This window comes from Tenrec ecaudatus, chromosome 2, assembly GCF_050624435.1.
Source record: "Tenrec ecaudatus isolate mTenEca1 chromosome 2, mTenEca1.hap1, whole genome shotgun sequence".
Taxonomy (NCBI): Eukaryota; Metazoa; Chordata; class Mammalia; order Afrosoricida; family Tenrecidae; genus Tenrec; species Tenrec ecaudatus.
In genome coordinates, this window is record NC_134531.1 from 244,995,467 (window position 1) to 245,021,901 (window position 26,435).

Sequence of the window (26,435 nt, forward strand, 5' to 3'; positions counted from 1 at the left end):
TGTAAAAAGAATACTACGTCAGAAGCCCTCCAGAGATTCTGCAAGAGTGTGAGTGTGTGGTGTGTGTGTTAAAAGGACACGACGTCAGATGTCTTCCAGAGATTGTGCAAGGGTGCGTGTATGTGTGTGTATGTGTGTAAAAAGACAGGAAGTCAGAAGCCCTCTAGGGATTCTGCAAAGATATGAGTGTGTGTGTGTGTGGGTGTGTGTATAAAAATGACAAGAAGTCAGAAACCTCCAGAGATTCTGCAAAGGTTTGTGTGTGTGTAGGTAAAAAGGACACGATGTTAGAAGCCCTCCAGAGATTCTCCAAGGGTGTGCTTGTTTGTGGGTGTGTATGTAAAAATGACATGAACGAGAAACCCACCAGAGATTCTTCAATGGTATCAGTGTGAGTGTGTATGTGTAAAAAGTACATGTAGTCAGAAGCCCTCTAGAGATTCTGCAAGGGTATGAGTGTGAGTGTGTGTGTGTGTGTGTAAAAAGAAAACAAAATCAGAAGCCCTCTAGTTATTCTACAAGGGTGTGTGTGTGTGTGTGTGTCTGTGTGTGTGTGTGTAAAAAGACACGAATTCAAGCGCTACAGAAATTCTGTAAGGGTGTGTATGTGTGAGTGTGTAAAAAGTACACGAAATCTTAAGTGCTCTAGAGATTCTTCAACAGTGTGTGCTGGTGAGAATTTTTAAAAAGAGCAAATGTCAGAAGTTCCCTAGAGGTTCTGCCAGGGTGTGAGTGTGTGTATGTGTGTATGTCTAAAAAGGACACGAAATCAGAAGTCCTCCAGAGATTCTGCAAGGGTGTGTGCATGTGTTTATGTGTCTGTGTGATTGTGTAAAACAACACGAAGTCAGAAGCCCTCAGATGTTCTGCAAGGGTGTGTGTATGTGTGTGTGTGTGTCCAAAAAGGACATGAATTCAGAAGCCCTCCATAGATGCTGCAAGGGTGCCTGATAGTGTGTGTGTGTGTGTGTGTGTGTCTGTAAAAAGGACATGAAGTCAGAAACCCTCCAGAGATTCGGCAAGGGTATGGGTGTGAGTGTGGGTGTGTGTGTAAAAATGAGACGAAGTCAGAAGTCCTGCAGAGAATCTGCAAGCGTATGAGTGTGTGAGTTTGTAAATAGGACACGAACAGAAGCCCTCCAGAGGTTCTGCAAGTGTGTGTGTGTGTGTGTGTGTGTGTGTAAAAAGGACAGTAAGTCAGAAGCCTCCTAAAGATTCTGCAACTGTGTTTGTGTGTGTTTGTGTGGAAAAAGGTCACGAAGCCAGAGGCCTTAATGATTCTGCCTGGGTATAAGTGTGAGTGTGTGTGTGTGTGTGTGTGTGTGTGTGTGTGTAAAAAGAAAACAAAATCAGAAGCCTTCTATTGATTCTGCAATGGTGTGTGTGTGTGTGTGTGTGTGTGTGTGTGTAAAAAGACACGAATTCAAGCGCTACAGAGATTCTGTAAGGGTGTGTATGTGTAAAAATGACACGATGTCAGAAGCCCTCTAGAGATTCTTCAACAGTGTGTGAGCGTGAGACTTTTTAAAAAGGACAAAGGTTGGAAGTTCTCCAGAGGTTATGTCAGTGTGTGTGTGTGTATATGTGTTTGTCTAAAAAGGACACGAAATCAGAAGTCCTCCAGAGATTCTGCAAGGGTGCGTGCATGTGTGTATGTGTCTGTGTGAGTGTGTAAAGAGGACACGAAGTCAGAAGTCCTCCAGATATTCTGCAGGGGTGTGTGTGTGTGTGTGTGTTTGTGTAAAAAGAAAACAAAATCAGAAGCCTTCTATTGATTCTGCAATGGTGTGTGTGTAAAAAGACACGAATTCAAGCGCTACAGAGATTCTGTAAGGGTGTGTATGTGTAAAAATGACACGAAGTCAGAAGCCCTCTAGAGATTCTTCAACAGTGTGTGAGGGTGAGAATTTTTAAAAAGAACAAATGTCAGAAGTTCCCTAGAGGTTCTGCCAGGGTGTGAGTGTGTGTATGTGTGTATGTCTAAAAAGGACACGAAATCAGAAGTCCTCCAGAGATTCTGCAAGGGTGTGTGCATGTGTTTATGTGTCTGTGTGATTGTGTAAAACAACACGAAGTCAGAAGCCCTCAGATGTTCTGCAAGTGTGTGTGTATGTGTGTGTGTGTGTCCAAAAAGGACATGAATTCAGAAGCCCTCCATAGATGCTGCAAGGGTGCCTGATAGTGTGTGTGTGTGTGTGTGTGTGTGTGTGTGTGTGTGTGTAAAAAGGACATGAAGTCAGAAACCCTCCAGAGATTCGGCAAGGGTATGGGTGTGAGTGTGGGTGTGTGTGTAAAAATGAGACGAAGTCAGAAGTCCTGCAGAGAATCTGCAAGCGTATGAGTGTGTGAGTTTGTAAATAGGACACGAACAGAAGCCCTCCAGAGGTTCTGCAAGTGTGTGTGTGTGTGTGTGTAAAAAGGACAGTAAGTCAGAAGCCTCCTAAAGATTCTGCAACTGTGTTTGTGTGTGTTTGTGTGGAAAAAGGTCACGAAGCCAGAGGCCTTAATGATTCTGCCTGGGTATAAGTGTGAGTGTGTGTGTGTGTGTGTGTGTAAAAAGAAAACAAAATCAGAAGCCTTCTATTGATTCTGCAATGGTGTGTGTGTGTGTGTGTGTGTGTGTGTAAAAAGACACGAATTCAAGCGCTACAGAGATTCTGTAAGGGTGTGTATGTGTAAAAATGACACGAAGTCAGAAGCCCTCTAGAGATTCTTCAACAGTGTGTGAGCGTGAGACTTTTTAAAAAGGACAAAGGTTGGAAGTTCTCCAGAGGTTATGTCAGTGTGTGTGTGTGTATATGTGTTTGTCTAAAAAGGACACGAAATCAGAAGTCCTCCAGAGATTCTGCAAGGGTGCGTGCATGTGTGTATGTGTCTGTGTGAGTGTGTAAAGAGGACACGAAGTCAGAAGTCCTCCAGATATTCTGCAGGGGTGTGTGTGTGTGTGTGTGTGTGTGTTTGTGTAAAAAGAAAACAAAATCAGAAGCCTTCTATTGATTCTGCAATGGTGTGTTTGTAAAAAGACACGAATTCAAGCGCTACAGAGATCCTGTAAGGGTGTGTATGTGTAAAAATGACACGAAGTCAGAAGCCCTCTAGAGATTCTTCAACAGTGTGTGAGGGTGAGACTTTTTAAAAAGGACAAAGGTTGGAAGTTCTCCAGAGGTTATGTCAGGGTGTGTGTGTGTATATGTGTTTGTCTAAAAAGGACACGAAATCAGAAGTCCTCCAGAGATTCTGCAGGTGTGTGTGTGTGTGTGTGTGTGTGTGTGTTTGTTTGTGTGTGTGTGTAAAAAGGACTCGACATCAGAATCCCTCCAGAGATTCTGCAATGGTGTGAATGTATGTGTATATGAAAAAGGACTTGAAATCAGAAGCCCTGTAGAGATTCAGCAAGGGTGTTAGTGTGTGTGTGTGTGTGTGTGTGTGTGTGTGTGTGTGTGTGCTTGTGTGTGTGTTAAAAGGACATGAAGTCAGAAGCCCTCCAGAGTTTCGGCAAGGGTATGAGTGTGAGTGTGAGTGCGTGTGTGTGTAAAAATGAGACGAATTCAGAAGTCCTGCAGAGAATCTGCAAGGGGATGTGTGTGTGAGTGTGTAAGAAGGACATGAATTCAAAAGCCCTCCAGAGTTTCTGCAAGGGTTTGAGAGTGAATGTGTGTGTGTGTGTGTGTGGAAAAGTACACGAACAGAATCCCTCCAGAGATTCTGCAAGGTTGTGTGTGTGAAAAGGCCACCAAATCAGGAGCCTTCTAGAGATTATGCAATGATGAGTATGTGTGTGGGTGTGTATCAATATGAGAATAAGTCAGAAGCCCTCCAGAGTTTCTGCAAATGTATGAGTGTGAGTGTATGTGTGTGTAAAAAGGCCATTAATTCAGAAGCCCTCCATAGATTCTGCAAGTGTGTGAGAGTGTGTGTTTGTGTGTAAAATGGATGCGAATTCTGAAGCCCTCCATAGATTCTGCAAGGGCATGAGTGTGAGTGTGTGTGTGTGTAAAAAGAAAACAAAATCAGAAGCCCTCCAGATGTTCTGCAAGTGTGTGTGTGTGTGTGTGTGTAAATAGGACACGACATCAGAATCGCTCCAGAGATTCTTCAATGGTGTGAATGTATATATATATATGTAAAAATGACTTGAAATCAGAAGCCCTGTAGAAATTCGGCAAGGGTGTGAGTGTGTGTGTGTGTGTGTGTGTGTGTGTGTGTTTGTGTGTGTAAAAAGGTCATGAAATCAGAGGCCCTCCAGAGATTCGGCAAGGGTGTGCGTGTGTGTGTGTTTGTAAAAAGGACACGAAGTCAGAAGCCCTGCAGATATTATGGAAGGATGTGTGTGTGTAAAAAGAACACTACGTCAGAACTCCTCCATAAATTCTGCAAGAGTGTGAGTGTGTGTGTGTGTGTTAAAAGGAAACGATGTCAGAAGCCCTCCAGAGTTTTAGCAAGGGAGTGAGTGTGTGTGGGGTTTTGTGTGTGTAAAAAGGACACGAATTCAGAAGCCCTCCAGAGTGTCTGCAAGTGTGTGAGCGTGAATGTGTTTGTGTGTGTGTAAAAAGTACATGAAATCAGAATCCCTCCAGAGATTCTGCAACGTTGTGTGTGTGAAAAGGCCACCAAATCAGGAGTCTTCTAGAGATTATGCAATCTTGTGTATGTGTGTGTGTGGGTGTGTAAAAATTAGAATAAGTCAGAAGCCCTCCAGAGATTCTGCAAATGTATGAGTGTGACTGTGTGTGTATGTGTGTGTAAAAAGTACATGAAGTCAGAAGCCCTCTAGAGATTCTGCAAGTGTGTGAGTGTGTGTTTGTTTGTAAAATGGACGCGAATTCAGAAGCCCTCCATCAATTCTGCAAGGGTGCATGTATGTGAGTGTGTGTGTAAAAAGGACCCGAAGTCAGAAGCCCTCTAGAGATTGTGCAAGGGTATGAGTGTGTATGTGTGTGTGTAAAAAGGAAACAAAATCAGAAGCCCGCTAGTGTCTCAGCAAGGGTGTGTGTCTGTGTGTTTTTGCGTGTAAAAAGACACGATGTAAAGTGCCCAGAGATTCTGTAAGGGTGTGTGTGTGAGTGTGTAAAAAGGACACGAAGTCAGAATCCCTCTAGAGATCCTTCAACAGTGTGTGCGGGTGAGAGTGTTTAAAAAGGACAAAGGTTGGAAGTCCCCCAGAGTTTCTGCCAGGGTATGTGTGTGTGTGTGTCTAAAAAGGACACGAATTCAGAAGCCCTGCAGAGATTCTGCAAGGGTGTGTGCATGTGTGTATGTGTGTGTATGAGTGTGTAAAAAGAACACGAAGATGAAGCCCTCCAGATGTTCTGCAAGGGTGTGTGTGTGTGTGTGTTTGTGTGTGTGTAAAAGGACACGAGTTCAGAAGCCCTCCAGAGATTCTGCAAGGGTGCGTGTATGTGTGTGAAAAGGACACGGAGTCAGAACACTCCCGAGATTCTGCAAGGGTGTGTGTTTGTGTGTGTGTGTGTAAAAAGGACATGAAGTCAGAAACCCTCTAGAGATTCTGCAAGGATGTGCGTGTGTTTGTATGTAAAAAGGACACGACTTTAGAAGTCCTCCAGAGATCCTAAAATGGTATGCGTGTGTGTGTGTGTGTGTGTGTGTAAAGGACCCGAAGTCTGAAGTCCTCTAAAGAATCTGGAAGGGTGTGACTGTGTGTGTGTGTGTGTGTATGTGTGTGTGTGTGGAAAAAGAACACGAAGTCTGAAGCCCTCCAGAGATTCTGCAAGGGTATTAGTGTGAGTATGTTTATGTGTGTGTGTAAAAAGACAAACTCAGAAGCACACCTGATATTCTGGAAGGTTGTGAGTGTGTATGTGTGTGTGTGTGTGTGTGTGTATGTGTATGTGTGGAAAAAGAACACGAAGTCTGAAGCCCTCCAGAGATTCTGCAAGGGTATTTGTGTGAGTATGTTTATGTGTGTGTGTAAAAAGACAAACTCAGAAGCACTCCTGATATTCTGGAAGGTTGTGAGTGTGTGTGTGTGTGTGTAAAGAGGTCATGTAGTCAGAAGCCCTCTAGAGAGTCTGCAAGGGTGTGAGTGTGTGTGTGAGTAAAAAGAACACGAAGTCAGAATCCCTCTAGAGATTCTGTAGGGGTAGGAGTGTATGTGTGTGTGTGAGTGTGTAAAAAGACAGGAAGTCAGAAGTCCTACAGAGATTCTGTAAGGGTGCATGTATGTGTGTGTGTGTGTAAAAAGGACATGAAATCAAAGGCCCACTAGAGATTCTGCAGAGGTGTGTGTGTGTTTCTGTGTGGGGGAAAAAGACACGAAGTCAGAAGCCCTCTAGAGATTCTGTATGGGTAGGAGTGTGAGTGTTTGTGTGTGTTTGTATGTAAAAAGGACACGACTGTAGAAGCCCTCCAGAGATTCTGCAAGGATGTGCGTGTGTGTGTGTGTGTGTGTGTATATAAAGGACACGATGTCAGAGGCACTCCAGAGATTCTTCAAGGGTATGTGTGTGAGTGTGTGTGTAAGAAGGACACGAAGTCAGAAGCCCTCTAAAGATTCTGCAAGGGAGCGTGTATGTGTGTGTTTGTTTATGTGTTTGGGAAAAGGACATGAAGTGCAAAGCCCTAAGGAGATTCTAGTGCAAAGCCCTAAGGAGATTCTGGAAAGTTATGAGTGTGAGTGTGTGTGTGTGTGTGTGTGTGTGTGTGTGTGAATAAAGGACACGAAGTCAGAAGCCTTCCAGAGATTTTGCAAGGATTAGTGTGTGAGTGTGAGTGTGTATAAAAACTACATGAAATCAGAAACCGTCCAGAGATTCTGCAAGGGTGCGTGTATGTGTGTATGTGTAAAAAGGACACGAAGTCACAATCCCTTTATAGATTCTGCAAGGGTATTAGTGTGAGTGTTTGTCTGTGTGTGTAAAAAGGAATCGAGGTCAGAAGCCCTCCAGAGATTCTTCAAGGGTATGAGTGTGAGTGTGTGTGGGTGTCTGTAAAAGGGACACGAAGTCAGAAGACCTCCAGAGAATCTTCAAGTGTGCGTGTACGTGTGTGTGTGTAAAAAGGACCCAAAGTCAGAAGTCCTCTAGGGATTCTGCAAGGGAGTGTGTGTGCTTGCGTGTATAAAAAAGACACCAAGTCAGAAGCACTCCAGAGATTCTGCAAGCATATGAGTGTGTATGTGTGTGTGTGTGTGTGCGCGCGCGCGCACGTAAAGAGGACACGAACAGAAGACCTCAAGAGATTCTGCAAGGGTGTGTGTGTGTGTGTGTGTGTGTGTGTGTGTGTAAAGACATGAAATCAGACGCCCACAAGAGATTATTCAAGGATGCATGTATGTGTGTGTGTAAAAGGGAAACAAAGTCAGAAGCCCTCTAGGGATTCTGCAAGGGTATGAGGGTGAGTGTGTGTGTGTGTGAGTGTGTGTGTGTAAAAATGACACAATCTCATAATACTTCCTGATATATAGCAAGGGTGTGAGTGTGTTCGTTAGTGTGTGTACAAAGGACATGAAATCAGAAACCCTCTAGAGATTCTGCAAGGGTGTGTGTGTGTGTGTGTGTGTGTGTGTGTGTGTGTGTGTGTGTGTGTGTGTAAAAAGGACATGACGTTTGAGGCCCTCCAGAGATTCTGCAATGGTGTGTGTATGTGTGGGTGTTTGTGTGTAAAAAGGACACGAAGTCAGAATCCCTCCAGAGAAGTTGCAGGGGTGTGTGTGTGTGAGTGTGTAAAAAGGACAGGAAGTCAGAAGCGCTCCAGAGATTCTGTAAAGGTGTGTGTGTGTGAAAAAGTCACGAAGTCAGAACCCCTCCAGAAATTCTGCAAGGATGTTTGTGTATGTATGTGTGTGTGTAAAAATTACTCGAAGTCAGAAGCCGTCCAGAGAGTCTGCACGTGTGTGTGTGTGTGTAAAAAGGACACGAAGTCAGAATTCCGCCAGAGATTCGACAAAGTTATGAGTGTGAGTGTGTGTGTGTATGTGTGTGTGTGTAAAAATGATACGAAGTCAGAAGCTCTGTAGAGATTCTGCAATTGTGTGTGTGTGTTTGTAAAAGGGACATGAAGTCAGAAGCCCTCCAGAGATTCTGTTAGGGTATGAGTGTGTGTGTGTGTGTGTGTGTGTGTGTGTGTGCGTGTAAAAAGGACACGAAATCAGAAGCACTCTAGAGATTCTGCAAGCTTTTGTGTTTATGTGTGTGTGTAAAGAGAAAAGAAGTCAGAATCCCTCCAGAGATTCTGTAGGCATATGAGTGTGAGTGTGTGAGTGTGAGTGTGTGTGTGTGTGTGTGTGTGTAAAAAGGACACGAATTCAGAAAGCCTCTAGAGATTCTGCAAGGGTGTGTGTGTGTGTGTGTGTGTGTTTGTGTAAAAAGGACATGAAGTCAGATGCCTTCCAGGGATTCTGCAAGGGTATGAGTATGCATTTGGGTGTGAGTGAGAGTGTGAGTGTGTGTGTGTGTGTGTGTGTGTGTGTAAAAGACCCGAAATCAGAAGCCCTGTTTGTGAACTGTGGCTCTGTCCCTTAGTGGTCCTTATCTCTCCATTATGGACGCCCAGATACCTGAGGGTGTCATGGTTCTGTGTTGGGGTTCTAACGGCAAGGACAGCAGTTAGGCCCCACCAGGCACTCCAAAGGAGAAAGATGACATTTTCTGGTCCCCTAGATAGTTCGTATCGGAAACCCACAGGGGCAGTTTTGCTGTGTTCTGTAGGGTCACTGTGAGTCAGAATCGACTCAGTGACAGTGAATGTGGTTGAGTGTTTGAACAACTTCCTTTCATCCTCTGTGCAGGCAGCTCTGTTTTAGAAGTGTTAGGCCAGTCCCATTTATTAGACTCTCCTTCAGAGCAACGGGGCAGGTGTGTGCCTGCGTGTTTCTAACGTCATCTTGTTTTTCTCATTCAAGGGATGTGGAGAGCAGGGGTCTTCAAATCTTTTTAAAGAGAGAAAGGAGATAAAAAAGAGAACAAAGAAAAAGGGTGAAAAAGGATTGGAGGGGGGGGGCTCTGAGGAGAAGAGGGCGTTGCTCAGGCTTCTAAGGCTGTCAATCAGTCTGGTAGCCAGCTGTGAGCTTACCTGGTGCACCTCCAAGATCCCAGAATCAGTAGTTGACAGTGGAATTTGCATAGAGAACTGGCTCATTGAGCCGAGCCGGAGGCCTCTGTCTGCAGAAGAGACCAAGCCCTGTGCTGCAGCTCCTGCTCCCATCTGCAAGCAGTGGGGTCCAGATGCGGGTCCTGCATCTGCTTTCTGTTGTAAAAGGCAGTGTTGGGACAAGTGGCCTTCAACTGAGTCTCTCCTCCGTCTACGCAGTCGACCCCCTTACCTGAGGGAGCAGGCTCTAGGCTTGCTGAGGCCAGCTATTAGCAAGTAGTAGGCATAGCTCTAATGAAGAGAGGGAATAGCTGGACAGAGGACCTAAACCTGCTGAGCGACATAGCCCCTGAGACACTGGCGAGCTGTTGGCTCCCAGCTCCTTGTCCCTGACTCTTACCTGTCTCCCTTTCTCGAGTTCACTCTTGAATTTCAGTCTCCATCCAATCTCACCCAGCCTTGCTGCCTGACTGGAGAGGGAGTCTGGAGGCTGTTAGAATGACGCTGCTCAGGCTCTTTGGGCTAAAGAGTCTGACGAGGGCCAGCAGCTCCATGAAGTTCCCTCCCTCAGACAGTTTTCTGCCCCTCCATCCCACTTAGTCTCCCTGCAGGCCTGGCCCTGGGCCCTGACCTTCCACTTGCTTCCTCATCCAACATGTGGAGGGCTGGCTATTGCCAAGTACACACATGGGTGCAGACATGAGAGATCCCACTCTCTCCTGGAAACCAGGTCTGTAAACAAGGGCACAGCTGAGGCCTGTTCTTACCCAAATCATGTGCATCCTTCTCTCTGCCCTCTGCCCAGGGGTAGAGACAAGAGCTCTGGGAAGACCGGCCACCCCATCGCTATGGGGCATGGCCCGATGGTGCTGGTGCACAGAGCACTGGGCAGGCAGGGCTCCCTAAGGCCCTTGCGCCGTGTGGGGCTACAGAAGGGGAGAAAGGCAGAAGAGTGCTGTCAGGAGCCAGCTGCACTCTGGCAACGTGGGGTCCTCTGGGCTGGGCCACTGAGGTAGGGTGCTAAGGCTGTGCTCCCCTCTCCCTCTTCCCAGGTGTGTGGTTGTGCTCTTCAATCCACGGAAACACAAGCAGCACCACATCCTCAACAGCTCCAGGTAAATGGGCTCTGGGGCTTTGGGGAGTGCCACCTTTCCCCAGGGACGGCCAGAGGGGTGCCACCTGCTTTTCTGTGGCATTGGGCCCTGTTGGGCCCCAGGCCTGCAAGGGAAGCAGCACAGGGACGACGGGTTTGCTGCCCTTGTTTTGAGAGGGGACTGTGAGAGGCCAGACCTGGGGCAGGCTGCCAGTGTCCCTCTTGAGCCTGCCCCCATTCCTTTCAGGAAAACCATCACTGCCCTTGCCTTCTCTCCTGATGGCAAGTACCTGGTCACCAGCGAGGTTAGTGAGGAAGGAAGCTCAGGCACTGCAGAGGGGGTAGCCTGGCCTTAGCAGAGAGTGACAGCCTGCGGCCCACATAGGACTGGTGCCAAGTTTGACTTTCTGTACTGGTGTCCACTTTGGGTGTTTGGTCTGCCCTAGAGCAGTGTTCTTATACTGTAGCCTGCGTCAGAAGTGCTATGGTGGCCCCTTAGTACAGACTGCTGGCTCTCGGGTTCAGCAGGTCTGGGGTGGCTCTCTTCAGTTTGCAGTGCTAACAAGTAGTTCCCGATGAGGCTGATGCTGTCAATTTGGGAACCACATTTTGGAAAACACTTCCTTAAAACATTCCTTATCCCTGGAGTCCCACTGCTGGTCACAGTGTGGAACAGGGCTGCCCTCCCATAGACTTGCCCTGTGAGGCTGTGAGAGCAAACCGCAGGAGTGGTGGTTCTTGCCCATCCAAATCACGCCAGGAGCCCGTCCCTGAGAGTCCCTGTTCCCCAACACTGATCACATTCCCTCTGGGGGTGTCCTTGATTCATGTGCAGGCGCATTAGGTTAGGTGTCCTTCATTTATGTGCAGGCTCTTGTCCAGTGGCTGGGAGGGCCAGGCCTCCGTGGATGGGGAGGGAGCTGGCTGCCTCTGGCCTTTACTTCGGGGTCTTTGGTCCATGCAGAGTGGACACATGCCTGCTGTGCGGGTATGGGACGTGTCGGAGCGCAGCCAGGTGGCGGAGCTTCAGGAGCATAAGTATGGCGTGGCGTGTGTGGCCTTCTCACCCAGCGCCAAGTACATTGTCTCAGTGGGCTACCAGCACGACATGATTGTCAATGTCTGGGCCTGGAAGGTGAGTGGGCTGCTGGCCTCAGGACCGGCGGCGCCGGGAGGGGAGCCAAGAAACTGCTGACCGGTGGCCTTCACTTCCGCCTGCTGGCCTCAGTCCCTTTCTAGAGAACTCTGAGCAGAAAGGAGCACCTGGGTATCTAGGTTGCTGAAGAAGGGGCAGAAGGAGTGGTCAAGTTCACAGCTTGTCTAACCTCCTTCAGTGTGTAAGTTCCTTTTCCCTCAGCTCCTAGAAGCAGAGCCTGATTTCCCTTGACTTTCTCTCCAGAACAACATTGTAGTGGCTTCCAATAAAGTGTCCAGTCGGGTGACAGCAGTATCCTTCTCTGAGGACTGCAGCTACTTTGTCACTGCAAGCAACCGGCACATCAAATTCTGGTACCTCAATGACAGCAAGACCTCAAAGGTGAGGCAGCAAGTAGCCACTAGGGTGGGGTCTGCTCAGATCTGTTCCACCTGCGTCCCCTTCTGCATGCTCAAAAGCCCCTTGGAAGTCTCAGCTGGGCCAGGTGCTATGTCAATCTGCAAGGGAAGCCTTCTCCCTCTCTCCCCAGGGCCTGCTTTCCAGGGGGTAGCCTGCAGGGTGGGTGGGTGGCACCTGTGGTGTGTCTCCACAGGTGAATGCCACTGTGCCCCTGCTGGGCCGCTCCGGGCTGCTGGGGGACCTGCGGAACAACCTGTTCACTGATGTAGCCTTTGGCCGCGGGAAGAAGGCTGACAGCACCTTCTGTATCACATCCTCGGGGCAGCTGTGTGAGTTCAGTGACCGGAGACTGTTGGACAAGGAGGTGGAGCTGAGGGTAAGTGAATGCTTTGTCGGCACCCTCCCGTCTGTCACCTCCGGGCTCCGGGGGACCTGGGGCTAGCAGAGGGGTCTGCATGCACTCTGGGGGAGGCCCCAGGCGGAGGAAGGTGTTTGGGAACCTCTCTGCTCGCTCGCGCCCTCTGTCTCTGCCTCTTCCTCTGCTTTCCTCTTCTGCTCAACACAAAGACAGCATCACAGTAAGTGTGCTGGCCCTGTCTACTGCCTCTGCTGCCTCTCTCTTGGCCGGCCTTTTCTGAGTGTGTCTTGGCCTAAACCTCAGGTGCCTTATAAGGCTTGCTGACTTCTCCCCCCTAATTGCACGGGGCTGTGGGCCCTCTGGCCAGCTGCTGTTAGAGGGAGGGACATTGAGCGGCTCCAGCCAGGGCAGCTGGCCTGCTTTGCACTTGTCCTTGCCTCTTGGCTCATGGCTGTTGAAGTGTCGGGTGAAGGAGTGGGCAGACGCCCTTGCTGACTGGGGCTTCTGTGCTCACAGACCACAGTGGCCCACTGCATCTCAGTGAGCCAGGATTACATCTTCTGCGGCTGTGCTGACTGCACCGTGCACCTTTTCAACCCCTCCAACCTGCACTTCCTCAGCACGCCGACCCGGCCCCATGTCCTGGGGACAGACATTGCCAGCATCACAGAGGCCAGGTGAGCGGTGTGGGTGGGCCCCTGAGTCCTGTCAGAGCCCCACTCTGTGCCAGGCCGTCCTTGGCATGCTTCAAGGAGAGGAGGGCACACATAGACCTCTGGGAAGACCCTTGCAGTCAAGCACAGGTGGGTCTTTTAGCACTTGTTGCTCACTGTGGGCAACCGTGGTAATCTGAGTCTGCAGTGTGGTAATGCATTGTCCTGTAAAGACCACAGCTAGGACAGACGGGCAGTTCCTTAGGGTTTCTGAGAGATACTGGAGACCTGACGGAGCAGGCCTTTCACCCTCAGGGTGGTCCTGGGTAGCAGCTGCGGTAGGAGGGTCTTATTGTAGCCTCGGGCCTTGGGTTGGGTGATTGCAGGAAGTGAAGTTTTGCTCTGGTTTCAGTGCTGTCAGGAAGCGGGGCAGTTCTGCAGTTGGGTATATTAATTTCTCTTTCAGGGCAGGAGGGGACTAAATCTGCAATTGGTAGGAAATGATATATGACCACAGTTGTGGTTTGCACAGTGTCCTTCCTTGTCCTCTGATGTGAGTCTAGAAGGGCCTGACATCTGCTTGGCTGCATCACGGCCACACACTGTCCCCGCCTGACGTTGGGGGCTATGAAATAGCTTGTGTTCTTTTGGAGAGCCCCATGGCAAGGAATGCCAGGCCAGCCGCTGCGTTCTTTCTCCAGTGACTGCTGGCCAACCTGCTGCTCCTCCCTTTAGTGCCCCATTTCATTAGTGCTCACTCACCAGTTTGCCCTGTCTGCCCTGGACACCCCGCCCCCCTCTTTCCTTAGTCGCATTTTCACTGGAGTGGCCAATGAGAAGTATCCGGACACCATCGCCTTGACCTTTGATCCTGCAAATCAGTGGCTGTCTTGTGTGTGCAATGACCATAGTTTTTATGTCTGGGATGTGAAGGACCCCAAGAAAGTGGGCAAGGTGTATTCAGCTCTGTATCATTCCTCCTGCTTCTGGAGTGTAGAGGTACGTGGGCCAGGTCTGCTGAGACTGACCGTGTTTCCTGATCTACCATTAGGAGCTGGGGTTCCTCAAGTGTGGAATTTGTTTCCTCCAGCACCCTTGCTCCACAAGCAGTGCCCCTGGGTCCCTTCATATCTGTTAATTGTCTCTGAGGATGGGAGGGGATTTTAGTGCTGACTCATCTCAGACGTTTTTCAGTATGCACCTGTGCAGTCTTAGCATGGCCTCTTTGGACATGTTCCTGAACTTGACCAAACCTTAGTTTCTGCAATTGTGAAATGACATACCTGATGCATTTGATTTTTATGAAAAGGAGACAATGAAAGTGGGAGATTTAGAATGCCTAGTACTTACTAGGTGCTTGGTTAATGTATATTCCTTTACTTGTTAAAGACAAGAGCTAATCATTATGACTTGCTTGCTATGGGATAAGCCTGGGGCTAAGTCTTGACCAACCTTTTCTCTACTCTCACTCCGTCCCATCTGTGTGGGCAGCCAAGGTCTGACCCAGGTCCTCTGATACTTGTGCTCCTCCAGGTCTACCCTGAGGTGAAGGACAGTCAACAGGCCTGCCTGCCCACGAGCTCCTTTATCACCTGCTCTTCTGACAGCACCATCCGCCTGTGGAATACAGAGAGCTCTGGGGTGCATGGCTCCACCCTGCACCGAAACATCCTCAGCCACGTGAGCCTGGTGCCCCCACACCACAGTCTCAGGATCTGGGTCTCCAGACCAGACTGTTCCAGATGTTGTTTGGCCAAACTGTGACAAGGATGTCCTCTTGGCCCGCATTTCTCTCCCTGACAGGTGTCCTGTGTCAGGCCTTCCTCACCCACCTCTTCTCCTGACCTGTTTCACTAGTACCTCATTAAGATCATCTATGTGGATGGGAACACGCTGGCCCTGCTGGACACCGAGCTGCCTGGGGGAGACAAAGCTGATGGGTCCCTGATGGACCCCCATATGGGCATCCGCTCTATGTGCATCAGCCCCAACGGGCAGCATCTAGCATCAAGGGACCGTATGGGCACGCTCAGGTAAGGCCATTTCTGGAGTGCAACCCGTTGCCTCCAGGGGACAGGATGGGGGAACTTTAGGCCCCTAAGGACAGAGGTTCAGGAGGGTTTAGCTGAAAAGGGTTGGGGACAAAATTTATTATCTTCAAGGGAAAGATACTAACTTGACAATGAAGAAACTGCAAAACCCACCCTTAGCCAAGTCATTAAGTTTAACATCCCGTGGCAGCAGCATGAATCTGGTGACAGGGTACACTGAGAGTCTTCAAAAAGTTCCCAGAAAATGTTATGACTCTTAAGAACTCCCAGTAAAATGTTGAACAACAACAACAAACGTTGATGGAAAGTTTCTTTTAGTTCTGTTTTTCCATGTAGCCTCCTCCTAGCATTGTGTCTGGTATTCTTGACCCAAATGTATAAGGAACTTAGGATAGTCATGAGGAAACATCAGGCAACCTTCATTTGAGGTACACCTGCCAGAGTAACTTATCACACTCTCCCAGGTGTCAGGGTAGGAAAGACAAGCAAAGACTGAAAGCCCTTCTAGACTGGGACAGATGACACCCATGTGCCGTGGGGGCTCCTAGGATGCTGGAGCAGAAGAAGGACATTCATGGGATAAACAAACAAACTCATTGGCATTGGGTTGATTCCAGCTCAGAGCAACCCCCGCTGGTGACATTTAAATAAAGTCTAATAATGTTGTACCAGTGTGACCTCCGTGGTCCTTATCACTGTGTACTGTAGTGCATAAAACATTAATACGAAGGGAGACCAGGTGAGAGAGTTGAATGTGACATATCTTGACTCATTTTTCTAAGTCTAAAGGTTCAACCCAAAAGGTAAAGTAAAACAGCTCTTGATGGAGAGGAAAAGGTGGAAGAGGGCGAGTGATGATTCTTTCCCTCGCTGCCTGGCACTGAACGGCCTCTCCTCTCTTCTCATTTTGCAGGGTCCAAGAATTGCAGTCCCTGAGTGAAATGCTGAAGGTAGAGGCCCATGAGTCAGAGATTCTGTGCCTGGAGTACTCGAAGCCAGACACAGGTACCTGGCCCTGGCCTAGAATGGCCTTGAGTGAGCCCCTCCAGTCTGCCCAGAGCCACTGATACTTGTCCTGCCTCTTGACTATGGGGCTGATCCTTCTTTTTGCTACCAAAAGAGTTAGTGATCCTTCTTGATCATTTGTTGTCTCTGAAGGCTTTGGGGAGGACTGCATCTCAACTCTGCCCGACTCCATGGCTCATGTGGCTTAAGGATGTGGGGCTCAGTTTCTCTGGGTGCTGGGCACTCATCAGCTGACGGAGTTCATCCCATCCCAGGTCTGAAGCTGCTGGCATCAGCGAGCCAGGACCGGCTGATCCATGTGCTGGACGCAGGGGGTGAGTATAGCCTGCAGCAGACGCTGGACGAGCACTCCTCCTCCATCACTGCTGTAAAGTTCACAGGTGTGGGCAGAGCACTTAGACATACTCTGCCACCTACCACCCCTGCCACCTGCCTGCCACCCCCATGAAAAGGGAAGGTTGGCCTGGATAGGGGCGACAGGTGATGGACTCCCAGCCCAGGGCATGCTGAGCCAGCAGGCTATGCTAAGGGCAGAAAGACACATCTGGCATTGTTTGTTGGCTGTCCTGGTGAAGAGTAGCTGTGAGAGGGGAACTGTGTGGGTGGGTGTGTGGGGAGGGCAAAGGAACGGCAGTCCCTCTGTTGAGAGCGTGGAAACATCTGGGCCCCCTCCTTCACAGCCAGCAGTGGACAAGTCCGCATGATCAGTTGTGGAGCAGACAAGAGCATCTACTTCCGCCCTGCACAGAAGGTATGGCACTGGGCTTCCCGAGGTCGGTGGTGGGGAGGTGACGGAGATGAAAGCAGGGCTCTCGAGTCTGTCCACCTGTCCCCCCTGCAGTCTGGAGTTGGAGTACAGTTTACACGGACACATCACGTGGTTCGGAAGACGACCCTTTATGACATGGACGTAGAGCCCAGCTGGAAGTACACGGCCATTGGATGCCAGGACCGAAATATTCGGTGGGTGCCCCTTCTTCCCTCATGCCCTGGGGGGCTGCCTCCAGACATCACGTTCCCGTTTTGTCATTTTTCCTAGGATTTTTTATCACTTTAGAATCTTACCATTCCCAGGAGTTTGTGGCTCCCTGGGTGTTGGCGGTGGCTCCCCTCCAAGGACGCGGGGCTGGGAGGGAGGGCTGTGTTTCTGCCACCCCTGGGTGCACAATGCGGACCTTCTCCCTCAGCATCTTCAACATCAGCAGCGGGAAGCAGAAGAAACTGTTTAAAGGGTCTCAGGGCAAGGATGGCACCCTCATCAAGGTCCGGGCCCCGAGGGATGGACACGAGGTCACAGGCCTGGGAGAAAGGGGTGCTGGCTACAGAGAGAGGACCAGGGCCGCCTGTCCTTGTCCAGCTCTGTGGCTTTCTACTCAGGTGCAGACAGACCCCTCCGAGATCTACATTGCCACCAGCTGTTCTGACAAGAATCTCTCCATTTTTGACTTCTCCTCAGGCGAGTGTGTGGCCACCATGTTTGGACACTCAGGTGAGTGTAGTCTCCGTGCCCCACCTCTGACACTTGGCCTCTTTTGGGACTCAGCAGAGCTGCATGGGCCCTGCTCACGAGCGGGCCTGCCTCTGATGCTGGCTGAGCCTGGGGTGAGAATTCAAGGTGGCTCACTGGCCCTGCTCTGTGCTCCTTTCCAGAGATTGTCACTGGAATGAAATTCAGTAATGACTGCAAACATCTCATCTCCGTGTCTGGGGACAGGTGAGCGGAAGCAGCTTCCCTGGGGGATGGAGTCTCGTCTGGGCCCTGGACGTCTCCTGCCTCTTTCCTCTCTTCCATCTCAGGGCTTGGTGGCCGTGGTCTCTGGGATGTGGAACTGCACAGGGATACTTGTGGGCTGAACTGGACCTGGCAGTAGACGGCTGCCCAGGGAGAAGGAACTGATGACACTGCCCTTCCCAAAGGCCGTCCTCCCCTCCCTGACCCAACTCTGTGCTTCTGTCCCAGCTGTATATTTGTGTGGCGCCTGAGCTCAGAGATGACCATCAGCATGCGGCAGCGACTGGCTGAGCTGTGCAAGCGTCAGCGAAGGATCAAGCAGCAAGGACCATCATCACCCCAAAGGGCTTCTGGGCCCAGCAGGTAATAAGAGGAGCTGGGCCCAGATGGTGGGCTGCAGTCTTCCTGGCCCGCCCTCCCGGGCCCCAGATCTGTCAGCCAGCCACTTCTTCCTCCCAAGACCTATCTTCTCACATGAAGTCCACCTGGTGCCCTCTTCCCCGACTCAGCCTCCTTTCCCTCTGCCCTTCCTTGTCTCAGACTCAGGCACAAAGTCCCCCTAGTGCTCTCTGCTGGAGCAGCTCTCTCGTCAGACAGTGACAAGGAGGGAGTAGAGGAGGGGCCGGAAGAAGAAGAACTCCCCGCTCTGCCTGTTCCAGCCAAGAGCATCAGGAAGGAGCCAGGTCTGTGGGGCTCAGGTCTGACGGAGTCAGGTGGCCTCCGCGTATGGAGCAGCGACATGTGGGCTGCCTGGAACTGTGGGGTTGTGGCAGTGCTCTGGGGGGCGGGGCTCTGCGCATGGGTGGGCAGGAGCCACACCCTTTGACTGACTGTTTTTGTCTAGCCTCAGTCCCTAGTTCAGCCCTGTCAGGAAGCCTGTCCCACTGGGAGATGAGTCGGGTAAGTCACCATCCTAAAGGCCAAGGGAGGGCCTTGGGGTGGAAGGAGGTAAAGCAACTACGGATCCCAGTGAGGGCCCAGGGGAGCTCGGGTACTTCCTGGGTGGGCTCCATGAGGTCAGAGGACCAGGGTGAGGTTGGGACTGGAAGGGGGATGATGTCACAGGACAAACAGAACTGAAATCGGGAAATCGAAGGTCCCAAGAGCAGCAATCCAGAGAGCGCGCCCTGAAGATCGCAGGCGAGGAGGCCAGCTCAGGACCCGAGCATTTGTTAGAGCAGTGGCTCTCCACCTTCCTCATGCCGAGACCCTTGCACACAGTTCCTCATCTGGTGGGGACCCCAACCAGAAAGGTATTTTCATTGCTACAAATTGAACATAATTAAAGCGTAGTGATTCTTCACAAAACAACATGTAATTATATACTGTGAAATATTTTTTTGAAATCATTTTATTTGGGGATCATACTAATATCACAGTCCATACGTACATCAATTGTATAAAGCACATTTGTACATTCGTTACCCTCATCATTCTCAAAACATTTGCTCTCTACTTAAGCCCCTGGCACCAGCTCCTCATTTTTCCCCTCCTTCCCCCACTCTCCATTCCCTCATGAACCATTGATAATTTAAAATTATTCTTTTGTCATATCTTACACTGTCAGACGTCTCCCTTTACCCAATTTTCTGTTGTCCATTCCCCAGGGAGGAGGCTATGTGTAGATCATTGTAATCAGTTCCCCTTTTCTACACCACCCTCCCTCTACCCTCTCGGTATCTCCACTCTCACCGCTGGTCCTGCAGGGATCATCTGTCCTGGATTCCCTGTGTTTCCAGTTCCTATCTGTACATCCTCTGGTCTAGCCAGATTTGTAAGGTAGAATTGGAATCATGATAGTGGGTGGGGAGGAAGCATTTAGGAACTAGAGGAAAGTTGTGTATTTCATTGTTGCTACACAGCCCTGACTGGCTTGTCTCTTTCCCGAGGCCCTTCTGTAAGGGGATGTCCAGTAACCTACAGATGGGCTTTGGGTTCCCACTCCACATTCCCCCTCATTCACAATGATATGATTTTTGGTTTCTTTGATGCCTGATACCTCATCCCTTTGACACTTGGTGATCACACAGGCTGGTGTGCTTCTTCCATGTGGGCTTTGTTGCTTCTGAGCTAGACGTCTGCTTGTGTACCTTCAAGCCTTTAAAAATCCAGGTGCTATATCTCTTGATAGTGGGGCACCATCAGCATTTTTCACCACATTTGCTTATGCACCCATTTGTCTTCAGTGATTATATCGGGAAGGTGAGCACACAATGGTAGAATTTTTTGTTCTTTGATGCCTGATATTTGATCCCTTAAGCACCTCATGATCACACATTTTGTGTTCAGCAATCGTGTTGGGAAGGTGAGCATCATGGAATGCCAGTTTAATAGAACAAAGTATTCTTGCATTGAGGGAGTACTTGAGTGGAGGCCCAATGTCCATCTGCTACCTTAATACTAAACCTATAAATATATGCACCTATATCTGTTTTTCAATCCTCATATATAAATATATTTACATATGCACATGCCTTTATTTAGACCTCTATAAATGCCCTTTGCTCCCAAGATCTTTCCTCTATTTCCTTTGACTTTCCTCTTGTCCCACTGTCATGCTCAGCCTTTATTTGGGTTTCAGTAATTCCTCTGGTTACATTACCCTTGATCAAACCCTACCAGGCCTCTTACATCCTCGTCACCACCGATTTGGATCACTTGTTCCCTGGTCTCTGGGTTTGTTAACACCACTAACTTTTCCCCCACCTCCCCCTCTCCCATGTCCCCCCAGAACTGTCGGTCTGGTTGTTTTCTCCTCCAGATTGTTCATCCTGCCTGTCTTATTTAGACAGACTTGCGGAGAAAATAAGAGGCACACACACAAAAAAAAGACAGAGCAAAACCAAGCAACAAAACAACAACAAAAAGCCAATGACAAAACAAAACACAAAACAACAACAAGCAAAAAAGAAAAGCTTGTAGTTCGTTCAAGGACTGTTTATTGGCTTTTAGGAGTGTTTTCCGGTCGAGTCTAATGGGATGCCAAGCCCTGGACCCAAAGGCTAGTTTTGGTATTCCCTGGGGACGTCGTTGCTCTGTTCTCCTTGCTGTTCTGTCCCCACACTCTTAGTGTTTGGCCTCGATGTGGTGGGATCAGATCGGGTTTAATTCCCACACTGTATCTCCACTGTTGTCCCCTGTAGGGTTATGGGTCAGTGAGGGATGCCATGTCTCCTAGTGGGGTCGGCCATATGGTCTTCTCTGGGGATTGGCTGCTCTGAGCGGGAATATCGTCCTCAAGGCTTGGTGGGCCAGGATGTGCTCCACTATCACTTCCTCCCCCATCATTTGCTCCCATGTGCTTTGATCAGACATGCCCCTCTCCCTGAGCTGTAGATTCAGTGCTGTCCTCTGAAATAGATTCTTCTCGTGGGGGCGGGGGGCGGGTCAGCTGTCCACATAGTTGAGATTGGGGCCGGACCCTCAGACCTCTCCACTGGTTCCCTACTCCATACCGGCATGTTGCATTTACATCTTGGAGCACCGGGTTGAAATCTGGTCCCTCTTTCCCTGTGGAGATATAAACAATACCCTCCCCTTGGGTCGGTTAGTGCCCTGTGCTGCAACTACCAATTTCTTTTTTATTTTTATCCTTTCCCCCCTTCCTTTTTATTTGGCTACCATATATATCCCTGAATTTGGTCTGGTCACTACCATACTACCTGGTCTTCAACTCCAGGAATGTTTGTATACAATAGCTTTTTCCCATGCCCCTTTTGCATTTTTTTAAGCTTACCTCAGACTCATGTTTTACTTGTCCTTTTGTGCTTGGCTTACTTCTCTTAGCATGATTTCCTCCAGTTTTTCCCATGTGGCGATGTGCTTCATATGTTCATCACTGCTTTTTACTGATGCGTAGTACTCCATTGTATGTATGCACCAGTGTTATAATCCACTCATCAGTTGATGGAAATTTGGGTTGTTTCCAACTCCTTGCAATTGTGAACTGTGCCGCGATGAACATTGGAGCACAGATGTCTGGCCATGGTTTGTTTCTTGCTTCTTCTGGGTATATGCCCAGTAGGGGGATTGCTGGGTCATTTAGTAGCTCAATTTCCATTTGTTTTAGGTATCACCACATTGATTTCCATAGTGGTTGTACATACCTACAGGTCCACCAGCAGTGGATGAGAGTTCCTCTCTCCCCACAGCCCCTCCAACACTTCTTGCTTTCTGATTTTTTGAATTGGGCTACCTTTGAGGGTGTTAGGTAGTACCTTATTGTTGTTTTAATTTGCATTTCTCTTATGGCTAAAGATAAGGAACAGTTTCTTATATGTTTATTGGCCATTCGGTTTTCAGACTCTTTGAAACTTCTGTTCAGGTCCTTTGCCCACCTCAGCGGGAAATTATTTTTTTTTCTTTTTGGAAGCTAGCAGAGTATTGTAGATTTTAGTAATAAGGCCTTTGTCTGATGTGTCATTGCTACAGATGTTTTCCCAGTCCATGGACTCTCTTGGTGAATTCTTCAATATACACAGGTGTTTTATCTTCAGTATATCCCACTTGTCAATTTGTGCCTTCTCTGTGTTTGTGTCCTTCCCTATTTCTGATAGCCTCTGTACTCCCTGTGCCAAAGAACTCAAGTTAGTCCCAATTCCCTCATTGATGGCCCTGATAGTGTGGGGTTTTACTTCAAGGTCTGTCATCCACCTTGAGTTTATTCTTGTTCATGGTGTGAGATAAGGGTTTTGCTTCATTTCCTGTAGGTAGATATCCAATTTTTCCAGCACCACTTGTTGAAGCGGCATCTGCTTTCCACTGGACATTTTTTGGGCCCTTATCAAAGATCAGTTTTCTGTATGCTTATGATTTTATCTCTGGAGTTTCAGTTCTTTTCCATTGGTCTGAGTATCTGTCACACCAATACCATGCGGTTTTGACAACTGTACCTGTATAGTATGTGCTAAAGTCAAGTAAAGCAAGCCCTCTCACTGTGTCCTCCTTGAGGAGTCTCTGCTAATTCTGGGCTTCTTTCCTCTGCATATGAAGTTGGTAATCAGTTTTTCCATTTCTTTGAAGAAAGATGAGGGTAATTGTATCGGGATTGCATTAAACTTATATATTGCCTCGGGCAGAACTGACATCTTTACTAAAATGAGTCTTCAAATCCACGAGCATGGGATATGCTTCCATTTGTTGAGATCACTCTGGATTTCTTGTAATAGCGTTTTGTAATTTTCCTTATATAGCTCTTTTGTTTTTTCAGTCAGGTATATCCCTAGATATTTGAATTTGTGCTTGGCTATTGTGAAAGGTACCACCTTTTTTATCTCCTTTTCTGTGGTCTTATCCGATTTGTATAACAGTCCGATGGACTTCTGTTTGTTGATCTTGTATCCTGCCACTCTGACAAACTCCTCTGTTGCTTTCAGTACTCCCGTTGTGGAGCTTTTGGGACTTTCCATATATAAAATCAATCATCTGCAAATAACGATAGTTTCCCCTCTTCCTTCCCCAGACGAATACCTTTGATGTCTTTTCTTTGCCTTATGCTGTTAGCCATAACCTCCAGTACAATGTTAAATAAGAGAGGGGACAAGGGGCATCCTTGTCTGGTCCCCCTTTTCAGTGAGATTGTGTGCGTCTTTTCTCCATTGACTACCATGTTGGCTGTTGTTTTTTTTTTCATGTATAGCTTGTATTGTCTTGAGGAATTTTCCTTCTGTTCCTATCGTCTCAAGTGTCTTAAACAGGAATTGGTGCTAGATATTGTCAAATGCTTTTTCTGCATCTATCGATATTATCATGTGGGTCTTATAGTTTTTCATGTAAATGTGGCGAATGATACTAATGGTCTTTCGTATGTTGAACCATCCCTGCATCCCTGCATCCCTGGTAAGAATCTCACTTGGTCATGGTGAATTATTTGTGCCTGGTTTTGGTATCAGAGGTGTACTAGCTTCGTAGAAGGAGTTCGGGAGTTTGCCGTCTTCTTCTATGTTCCTGAAGAGTTTGTGTAGGATTGGTGTTAGTACTTCCCTAAGTGCTTGGTAGAATTCTCCAGTGAATCCATCTGGTCCAGGGGATTTTTTTTGTTGGTAATCCCTTGATAACCTGTTCTAGTTCTCCTATTGCTATGGGTCTGTTGAGGTTCTCGACGTCTTTTGGGGATAGTCTAGGGAGGGATTGTTTTTCCAAGAATGTGTCCATGTCTTCCAAGTTGTTGAGTTCATTGGCGTACAATCCTTCCTAGTACTGTGTAATTATCTGTTTGATTTCATTAGGGTCTGTTGTAATGTCCCCTCTTTCATCCCTCATTCCTGCTGTTGAAATTTGTTCCTTCCTTTCTTTGGTTAGGTTTGCCAGCTGTCTGTTGATTCTGTTTATCCTGTCAAAGAACCAACTTTTAGCAGCATTAAATATTTCCATAATTTTATTATTTTCTCACTCCTGAATCTCAGCCCTAATTTTTATTATTTCTTTTCTTTTCCTATTAGTGGGATTTTCCTGCTGACTGTACTCTAGTTGTGAATTTTTTGGCCTGCATATCAATCATGAGTCTCTATCTTTTTCAAGTGTGCATATATTGCTATGAAACTTCCTCTGATAACTGCCTTTGCTCTGTCCTGTAAGTTTCGGTACATTGTGTTCTCATTCTCATTGGTTTCTAGAAATTTCCCAAATTCATCTTTGATCTGTGCCAGTATGCACTCTTTTTGCAGTAGAGAGTTATTGATCCTCCAATTATTTGCTCTTGTTTTCTTTGTCTTCCTTTTGTTCATTTTCCAGCCTTATGGCACAGTGGTCAGAGAGAGAGAGAGGTCTGTAAGGATATCAATGTGTTTAAATTTATGTAGATTCGCCTGATGTCCCAGCATGTGGTCTCTGCCATGTGGGCTTGAAAGCCATGTGATTTTTTTGTATTTGGATGAATAGCTCTGTAAATGTCTATCAGGTCAAATAGTCTAATTGTAACGTTTAGATCTCTAGCCTCCTTGTTGAGTTTCTTTCCCTGTGATCTGTCTTTCTCAGTGAGGTGTATTGAAGTCCCCCACTACAGTTGTTGAGGCTGTGATTTATTTTTCCAACTTTTGGAGTGTTTGGTTGACATATTCATCAGGTCTCTCATTTGGGGAATATATCTTTAGAATGCTTAGAGGTTCTTAGTCTACCATTCCTTTGAGCATTATATAGTTTCCTTCCTTATCTCTTTTTATGGCTTGCAATTTGAGGTCAATTTTATCTGAGATTAGGATTGCAACCCTTGCTTTTAAATGAAATCCTCTTTGCTTGGCATGCCTTTCTCCAGCCTTTGAGCCTCAGCCTATTTTTGTCTGTAGCCTTGAGATGTGTCTCCTGCAGGAAGCAGGTTGGTGAGTTGTGTTTTCTAAGCCAGTCTGCTAGCCTCAGTCTTTTATTGCCTGAATTCAGGACACTGATATTCGTGGTTATTATCTCCATCTATGAACTCTGTGATGTCATCTTAGACCTTTTATGTTGGGTGTTTGCCTACCTTCATTTCTCATTAATGTGTTGTGCATGTTTGTGTGTGTATCATTCTTGACTTCTTTCCATCCTTAAGCCAATGCTATCTTGGGGTCTATTTTCTATTTGTTGACCTCTGGGTGAGGTTATTCTATGTGGCGGTCTCTTATTTATGCTTGGTGAATGCTGTTCTTCTGCCCATACTGGGTTGGCAAGGATCTTTTGTAGGGCTGGGTTTCTTATAACATATTCTTTGAGTTTTTCCTTGTCTGAGAAGACTCTTACTTCTCCATCTATCTTGATTGATAATTTGGCTGAGTAGATTATTCCTGGGTTTTCATGGTTTTCCTTCAATTTTTGGACTATGTTACTCCACTCTCGCCTCTTTATAGTTTCTGCTGATAGGTCTGAGCATATTCTTATTTGGGAACATTAATATGTGATTGCTTGTTTTTCCCTAGCTGCCCTCATGATTTTCTCCTTTTCCTCTAAGTCGGATAGTTCAACTATTATGTGCCTTGGTGAGTTCTTGGGATTTAGTCTAGCTGGTGCTCTTTCAGACTCCTAAATTGTTGCCTGATTTTTATTCATTAAGCTGGGGAAGTTTTCATCCAAGAATTCTCTCATTATGGTTGCTGATGACTTCTTTGTTATACCTTCCTCTCGTAAGCCAATAATTCTAATGTTGTTCTGCTTCATAGCATCAGACATAGCTCTTAGGTTTTCTTCAGCTTCTCTGATGATCTTATTAGATTTTTGTTTGCATTTGTTAAACTCTGCTTGGCTGTCCTCCAAGTCACTGATGCAGTTCTTTGTTTCCCCCAGTCCATTCTCAGGTCTGTTAGTCTACTATTGGTTTTTGTTATCTCCTCCCTAAGCTCTCGTACTTCCCTTTGTTGTATGGACTTTATCTCCTGTTTCATTTCATCCTTTTTCTGTATTGTTTCCCTCATATCCCTCATATTGACTCCAAGCAGCATTTGAAAATTTCTTTCTGTGTGGCAGCTCATTGTCTGCTTCTTCTATGCATGTCGTTATGTTCAGGATGTCTTCTGCCATTGCATTTTGTTTCTCCTGTTTTTGTGTCTATGAGGTCCTTAGGACTGATTGGTGTTTGCGTTGCTTTGTTTAAGCTGAGCCAGGTGTCATTTTCCAGGTTGTCTAAGAGCACTGGCTTCCTCTGGGAGACTTGTAGGAATGCTTCCTCGAACTGCCTACAGCTAATTTCCCTATGGAATTAGCCTACCGCTTTATCCTCCTGTGGCTTCCCTCTCAGGGGAGTGCCCCTGAACGCTGGTCTGTTGCCTGCTTTGGTGTAGACTACCGAGAATGGTGGGCAGAATTGTTCTGGCTAGGTAGCTCACTGTGGAGGTTGGGCAGAGGTTCCTGCAGCATCTTGAAATGTTGGTAAGTGTTGGCCGATTTGCCTTAAGCCGTGTGAGCATTAAGGTAGGAGGGAGGAAGTTCCCTCAGTCACTTGGGACAACAGAG

At 47.7% G+C, this 26,435-nt stretch overlaps 1 protein-coding gene across 1 annotated transcript in view; it reads left to right on the forward strand.

Moving 5' to 3' along the window:
- Positions 1–26,435, forward strand: part of LOC142440570 (mitogen-activated protein kinase-binding protein 1-like) — a 63,690-nt gene that overhangs the window by 31,671 nt on the left and 5,584 nt on the right. Inside the window, 19 exon segments of the mRNA XM_075542934.1 lie at positions 10,101–10,163; positions 10,389–10,446; positions 11,106–11,276; positions 11,541–11,678; positions 11,890–12,072; positions 12,571–12,731; positions 13,517–13,706; positions 14,241–14,387; positions 14,565–14,740; positions 15,672–15,763; positions 16,039–16,164; positions 16,465–16,535; positions 16,626–16,747; positions 16,972–17,047; positions 17,162–17,273; positions 17,435–17,498; positions 17,745–17,879; positions 18,063–18,199; positions 18,361–18,416. Coding sequence (XP_075399049.1) covers positions 10,101–10,163; positions 10,389–10,446; positions 11,106–11,276; positions 11,541–11,678; positions 11,890–12,072; positions 12,571–12,731; positions 13,517–13,706; positions 14,241–14,387; positions 14,565–14,740; positions 15,672–15,763; positions 16,039–16,164; positions 16,465–16,535; positions 16,626–16,747; positions 16,972–17,047; positions 17,162–17,273; positions 17,435–17,498; positions 17,745–17,879; positions 18,063–18,199; positions 18,361–18,416 — 2,278 coding nt within the window.